Source organism: Eriocheir sinensis, chromosome 4 (genome assembly GCF_024679095.1).
Source record: "Eriocheir sinensis breed Jianghai 21 chromosome 4, ASM2467909v1, whole genome shotgun sequence".
Classification (NCBI taxonomy): Eukaryota; Metazoa; Arthropoda; class Malacostraca; order Decapoda; family Varunidae; genus Eriocheir; species Eriocheir sinensis.
In genome coordinates this window covers 26,545,213-26,552,712 of record NC_066512.1, presented here as the reverse complement: position 1 = coordinate 26,552,712, position 7,500 = coordinate 26,545,213, and the positions used below count along the sequence as shown (strand labels likewise).

Here is a 7,500-nt window from a genome sequence, read left to right as displayed (position 1 = left end):
TGAATTACCCCTGACAGAAGTATCAAGGGGACTTCAAATGTTTTTTCATGGAACAGAGATGGCTGAGGAACGAAAATGGTAGCTAACTGCTATACTGACATACTCCTGTACTTTATATTCTTGCGAAGCACAGTCAGGAAGTGTCCTTGTGTGCCTCGTGTGATAGATTCGAAGACTGAATCATTTGTTAGAGAAAATGCAATAAAGCAATGTAAAATCTCGATATGTACACCACTGAGTACCGAGGATCGACCCCGCGTGTGTCATTGTGGGTTGATAAAAAGCGCTTCCAACTAACTCGAATGTGGGCGGGGTCACCTCACCTCATGCCCACAACGAGGGGCTGGGGCGTCAGGTGAAGTGCCGCAGAGGTGGCCCCTTGCACGATGACCTTTTAGTTCATTAGTGGCTCAGTTGTTGTGCTGCCCTGACTTCTACTCTGAAAACCCAAGTTCGATCCCCGGCACTTAATGATGTAGCCTACAACATTTCGTGAATCAAGTGTGTCGAGAATGGAGCAAGCAAGCACACGGTCAGGGAAACACTTCACTACACAGACATTTAGTTGTTCCATGGAGGTAATTATTATATATGCAATAAGCAAAGAGCAATACAAGTGAACCAGATACTTCAATACATGAAAAACAAAACTATTTGCATCCGTCATGAACAGCGGTCAGGAGAAGACAGACTCGGCTACAGAAGCATTAGCGGAGGAACGGCATCGGTGTTTCCGTCGGGCGCATCAGTCGGGGTTGAAAAGTACTCCTGACAACTGACTTTTTCCACTGTCTCACGCGCCACTGTGCCCCACCAGCCTCTGTGTGTGTGGTGGGGAGGGAGAGGAGAGAAAAAGAAAGAGGGAAGGATGAAGGGAGGGCATGGTGGTGGTGGTGGTAGTGGTCGTTATGGAAGCAGTGGTAGGCAATAGTGGTAGTTATTGTTATAATTGTGGTAGGGGAGGTAGTGGTGGTGGTGGTGGTGGTGACGTGGCTCAGGTCCTGCACAGCCTAACTAGATGAACGCAGCTCTATATGTAAGATTATCTGCATCAAGAATTACAAGAACAAAACATAATCGCAGTGCTCTTTCAATATAAAAAAGTTAATCCTATATTTCTTTCCTCATGCCCTTGAGCATAATGACAACAACAACAACAGCAACGACAAAAACAGTGAAAAGTAGCAGTAAAGAAGAATGAAATGGAGAGAGAGAGAAAGAGAGAGAAGTAGGAGGAGAAGTAAGAGGAGGAGGATACATGTTTTGTTCTACTGGCGTCTCCCCTTCAACCTCCATTCTCTCTCTTCACTTTCTCAAGGGCAGCGGATTATGAAGGGGAAACTCTACTACTACTACTACTACTACTACTACTACTATTACTTTTGTTACCACCACTACTACTACTACCACTGCTACTACAACTATTTTTACCCTATCCTACCTACAACAAAAACTACTACTACCACTACTACAACTTCTACTCCAACTACTACAACCTTTACTATCACAATGGAAAATATAATATAAGAAAATAAACAACAACTATTAACAAGATCGCTAAGGAAATCAACGCAACAGGAAAGCGAAATAGAGTGAAAACAAGAACGTAAGAAATAACAGAATACGGCTTTAAAGGGATGACTTCTGTGACTTCGGCGGCAGAGAGGAGGTTCGCGGAAGAGGGCGAAGGCGAGGAGGAGGCGCCCACACATCCTCCCGACACTTCCTCAGCCTTTCATTCTCTGGGTCATCCTGCAGGGACAAACTCTCGAACGCATCCCTCCAGAAGACATAATCAGGCTCCTCGTCGTACGCTAAGCCTCTCACATACTCCAGAAAGTCAGCAAACACCGGCGGACAGCTGCTGAAGATGTGCTGAGTCCTACGTTCTTTGATGCGCGCTGCCTCGGGGTGCTTGGGTCTCTTCTTACGGGTGAAGGCCCACGGGAGGCGCCCTTTGAGCAGCCTCCCCGCCATGTAGGCCAGGGACTCGAGATCATCGCGGCGGGACTGCAAAACTAACTTGTGGCTGTTCACGCTCAAGTATTGAAACGTTCCCTTGGGTCGCACGCCTTCCCTCTTCGGCAAGTGTTCCCCCTTCGGCCCGCGGAACATGCCCGAGAGCCCGAAATCGATGAGGTAGATCTTATGGGCGTCTTCAGGGTCTTCAGGGTCACCGTACACGATGTTAGTGGCCTTGATGTCGCGGTGGACGTAGCCGTTGTGGTGGAGACGCCCTAGGAGAGTCAGAACCAACGACATTAGAACCCCGACGGACGCCAGACTCCCGTTCACGCCGCGCATCGTCTCCCCTTTGAGCTCCATGGCTAGCACGCTGTTATTCCCAAGTTTCCACCACTCCTTCGGGGCCGGACCCACACGCCCTTTCCCCCCCACAACCGATAAGGCCTCGAGCTCCCGCAGAAGGACGTTACGATCCCCTCTTTCCACCTTCAGGGCATAGCGTTCCCCCGTGTGAAGGCCGAGCGCGCGATACACACTCCCGAAGCCGCCTTGCCCCAGCTTCGCCTCCACCTGGAAACGCCCGCCCACCACCTCGCCCTTCGTCAGGTTCACGTGCCCGGCCATTGCGAGGGAGAGAGACGCAGCTGAAGGAGGAATAGTATGTGATGTGTTATACTTTATGTGGTTTATGTTTTTTGTTGGTGGTGATTGTAAATGCGGTGGGTGAGTGTTTGTTTTTGTTTCTTTATATAACTTTTCCTCTTTCATCTTCTTCTTCTGGTTCCTTTTCTTCTTCTCCTCCTCCTTCTCCTACCCCCACGCACCAGTCCTCGAGTCTCCAGGTAACCTCACCAGCTAATGGGCGCAAGGGGAGGTGTTACCCTGTCGCTTCCTCCCATCGCGATGCATAAAAAAACTCTTACGCCCCCCCCTCTCTCTCTCTCTCTCTCTCTCTCTCTCTCTCTCTCTCTCTCTCTCTCTCTCTCTCTCTCTCTCTCTCTCTCTCTCTCTCAGGCAGGTTCTCTTTCTCCTCTCATCACAAAACCTTGACCTTCAACACACACACACACACACACACACACACACACACACACACACACACACAGAAAAAGCGAACTGGTAGCCGTGTGCATCCTTCAAACGGGATAGATCTCTCCTCCTCCTCCTCCTCCTCCTCCTCCTCTTCCTCCTCCTCCTCTTCCTCCTCCAAAGAAGCGTAACCCACCGCACCTTCGCTACGTAATTAGTTCACGGTAAGAGGCAGGTAAACACTCTTACCTGTGTGTGAAAGAGAGAGAGAGAGAGAGAGAGAGAGAGAGAGAGAGAGAGAGAGAGAGAGAGAGAGAGGAATGAAAGGGGTGAGGAGGTAAAATAAAGTGAAATAAGGTGTGTGTGTGTGTGTGTGTGTGTGTGTGTGTGTACGCAACCGACCGTGTGTAATACAAACAAGGGAAGCTGATCTTTCTTGCTCTTTGTCTGTCTACATCAACACTCCTCCTCCTCCTCCTCCTCTTCCTCCTCCTCCTCCACTTGGTATCTTCTCTCACTATCTCTTTCTCTTCTCATTCTTTCTACTTTTTCTTCCTCTTGTTCCTTTTCTTCTTTGTTTCCCTTCTTCCCTACTCCTTCTTTTCCTTCCCCTCCTCTTCCTCCTCCTTCCAAACTTTTCCTTGTCGTTTTTCCTCCCTCCTCCTCCTCCTTTTCTTTCTCTTCCTCCTCCAATACAATATACTTGATCCGATTATTTTCCTCTTTTTCTCTCATCTTTTCCAACTAGTTTCTCTTCTTCCCGTTCACAAGCAGTTATTCTCTTCCTCTTCTATCTCCCTTTCCTCCGTTTCTTCTTCTCTCCATTCGCACGTTCGTTATAATATTACTTCATTTCCTTCCATTACATTTTCCTTCTCCTCCTCTCCTCTCTTCTCCTCCTCCTTTCTTCTTTCCTTTTCTTCATTTCTTCATTTCTTTTCTTCATTTTTCTTTCTCTTTCATTTCTTCTTCTTCTTCTTCACTTCTTCTTCTTCTTCTTTCTTCTTTCTCCTTCTTCTTCTGTCCTCTTCTCTATTTCTCTCCTCTTCTCTCTCTCTCTTTCTCTTCATCTCTCTTTCTTCTTCTTCTCTCTTTCTTCTTCTTCCTTTACTATTCTTTCTTTTCTTTAATCCTTTCCTCCTCTCCCTCCTCCTCCTCCTCCTCCTCCTCCTCCTCCTCCTCCTTCCTTCCTTCCTACTTACACACGGCACAAGATTACCCAACAGAACAAAATCATTACCAAGTCAATTAGTCAGTCTCATCTTCTCTATTCCTCAGGTAATTGTCAGTGACCTTAAAAAATAGACAATCACTATGACAGGTATATACTATTTCCTTACCTAGCTACCTGTGTTTCCCCCTTCTCCTCTTCCTCTTCATCTTCCTTCTCCTACTGCGGTGTGATTGGTTGGAGAAGTTCTGTGAAAAAAAAGGGAAAGGTAAGTGAATTATAAAGAAGATTTTGAGAAGAAAGGTGAAGGGTGAGTCTTGGATAGGCTTAACGGGTTTCTAGAAGGAGGAAGAGGAGGAGGAGATGGAGATGGAGGAGGAGGAGGAGGAGGATGGCTGAATGAAATGAGAAAGGGAAGAACAAAAAAAAAGAAAGGGCAGGGGAAAAAAAGAAAACAAAGAGAGGAAAAAACAGGGAAATTGGTCACGAGAACTTTGTAGCTGTGACGCGGGAAAGAAAATAGAGCAAAGGAAAGAGAGAAAGAAAGAAAAAAAAGAAAGAGAGAAAAGGAAGAAAACGAAACGAAAGGGAGAAAAATAGAGGAGAAAGAAAGAAAAGAAAAAAAGGAAAAAGAAAGGCGAGGAATGTTTAGATGGAGAGAACACACACACACACACACACACAGACGGAGGTAAACACAAACAGTACTCTTGATATAGCAAACAACAACAACAATAACATGACAAACAAAACAGAGATTCATCAGGTACATAAACAAACACACAAACACATAAATAACGAATGACAGACAGAGAGAGAGAGAGAGAGAGAGAGAGAGAGAGAGAGGAATAGGTGAGGGGTCAATCTGTGAGGAGGAGGAGGAATAGGAGGTATTAAAGGAGAGGTAGTCCAAGAGGGGGTTGATGTAGGAGAAGGGGCAAAATGAAGGGGGGAGGGGCGTGTGAGGGGAATAGAGAAGGGAGGAATATTAGGTGAAGGGGGAAAACAAAAAAAAAGAAAAAAAGAGATGAGGATGAAGATAAAGAGGAGGAGGAGGAGGAGGAGGAGGAGGAGGAAATGGAAGAGGAAATAATGTAGGAGAGGAGAAAAGGAGTTGCAGAGGGCTGAAAGAAGAAGAAGAAGAAGAAAAATACGAAGAAAAACAAAAAGAAGAAGAAAAGTAAAAGAAAATGAAGAAGAAGAAGGGAGAGAAGATGAACTGTATAGAAGGGAAGAAAGGAGGATAAAGAGAGGAAAGGGTTCTCTCTCTCTCTCTCTCTCTCTCTCTCTCTCTCTCTCTCTCTCTCTCTCTCTGTCTCTCTCTCTCTCTCTTCATTATTCGAGCACTCATTAAAAGCGTTTCTCTGTTCCCTTAATCACTTCATTCTCCTCGGCATTATTTTCTCCTCTCCTTCACAATGCATCCACACTTCTCCTTTTCTCTCCTATAATCGTTTCTCGTTTCTACTTTTTTATTTTTTTTATTTTTTCCTTCTTTCCTCTTCTCCTTTCTCGTCTCCTTCTCTTCTTTTCTTTACCCGTCTGGTGTTTTTTATTTTTTCATCTTCTTTCCTTTTCTCCTTTCCCTTCTCTTTCTCTTTTCTTCCTTTCTTTTTCTATTCAGTTCCGTTTTCTAATGTTCTTGTCATTTTTTTTCTCTTCTCTTTCTCCTCTTTTCTTCTTTTCCTCTTCACCTCAGTTTTTAATGTCCGAATAATTTTTCTCTTTTTTTCTCTTTTTTCTTTTCTTCTTCTCCTATTCAGTTTCAGTTGTTTTAGTATCCATATTTTTTTCTTTTTTCTTTTTTTCTCTTCATTCTCAAATTTTTTCTCTCTCTTTCTTATTTTCTTTATTTTCCTAAGTACTTTCTGGACTTGAATTTCCTTACAATCTTTTTTCTCTTCTCTTCTCTGCTCTTCTTTTCTCTTCTCTTCTCTTCCTTTCTCTTCTCTTCTCTTTAGCCTTCTCTCATTTTCTATATTCCAATCTTCTTTTCTCGTCTCCTTTTTAAATCTCTTCTCTATTTTTCATCATCATTTTTTCTCTTCTCTCTCTCCTCGTCCCTCTCTTCATCCTCTCCCCTCTTCTTCCTCATTTTCTCATTTCTCCTTTCCTCCATTTTCTGTTCTCTTATCCTCTTCTCTTCCCCTCTCTTCCCTAACCATTTACTCTCCTCTATTCTTTCTCCTCCTTCCCCTTTCCTCTCTATCTTCTTTCTTCCTCTTTCATTAATATTCCTTTTCCTCATTTCTCTTCCTTTAACTATACTTTCTTTTTATCTCCATTTTTTACATTTTCTCTTTCCCTCCTCCTCTTCTTCTTCCTCCTCTTTTTTCTCTCTCTTCCCAATTTTTTTCTAAGCGTCTCAAGGGGAGTGTAAGAGGGTGAAGAGGAGGAGGAGGAGGAGGAAGGGGAGGAGGAGATAAGAAAAGGGTGGAAAAAATATCGTGAGAGAGAGAGAGAGAGAGAGAGTGAGAGAGAGAGAGGAAGGGAGAGAGAGAGAGAAAGAGAGAGAGACAAGACTAAGGGTGATAAATGGGAGGGGGGGAGGTGGAGGGAAGGGAGGAAGAAACAAATAAGAGAATGGAGGAAACAAGAAAAATAACAGAGAACAAACAGAGAGAGAGAGAGAGAGAGAGAGAGAGAGAAGGGGAAGGAAGGGGAGAGGAGGGAAAGGGAAGGAAGTTGAGTGGAGGAGAGAACGATTATGGAGGAGGGGAGAAGGACGGGAAAAGGGAGAGAGAAAAAAAAAACATAGAGGAAAGTGAAAAATATGAAGGAGGAGGAGGAGGAGGAGGAATGAGTGATAGAGGAAGAAAAATGGGAGACAGTAAACAAACAAACAACAACAAAAAAAGAACGTAGACAACAATGTAAAATAATAAAAAAAAAAAGATAGAAACAGAGAATGGAAGGGAAGATAAGTAAACGAGAAGGGAAAGGAAGGGAAAGGAGCTGAAAGGAAGGGAAGGAAGGAAGGGAAGAGGGAGGAAGGGAGGGGAGGAAGGGAGGGAGGTAAGGGGAGGAAGGGGAGGAAGGGGAGGAAAGGGAGGAAGGGGAGGAAAGGGGAGGGAAGGGGAGGAAAGGGGAGGGAAGGGAGGAAGGGGAGGGACGGGAGGAAGGGGAGAAAAGGGGAAGAGGGGAGGGAAGAGGGAGGGAAGGGAGAAGAGGAGAGGAAAGGGGAGGAGAGGGGAGGAAAGAGGGGGGAAGAGGGAGAGGGGAAAGGGGGAGAAATGAAGGAAAGGGAAGGAAAAGGAAGGGAAAAATAACAGAAAATTAACAACAGGGAAGGGAAATGAAGGGAAACTAAAGGGAACATAAAGTAGAGGAAAGGG

General features: G+C 44.9%; 1 protein-coding gene across 1 annotated transcript; it reads right to left on the bottom strand.

Annotated features, from left to right (window-relative positions):
* Positions 1–1,588: 1,588 nt before the first annotated feature.
* LOC126981181 (casein kinase I-like) lies at positions 1,589–2,770 on the bottom strand. Its single transcript, XM_050831909.1, has one exon. It carries the CDS (start codon positions 2,731–2,733, stop codon positions 1,630–1,632), a length of 1,104 nt encoding a protein of 367 aa, XP_050687866.1. The 5' UTR covers positions 2,734–2,770; the 3' UTR covers positions 1,589–1,629.
* Positions 2,771–7,500: the final 4,730 nt, after the last annotated feature.

Bases quoted from the DNA above. Each gene is read 5' to 3' on its own strand.
- LOC126981181 (XM_050831909.1), bottom strand. From the start codon at position 2,733: ATGAAAGAGGAAAAGTTATATAAAGAAACAAAAACAAACACTCACCCA.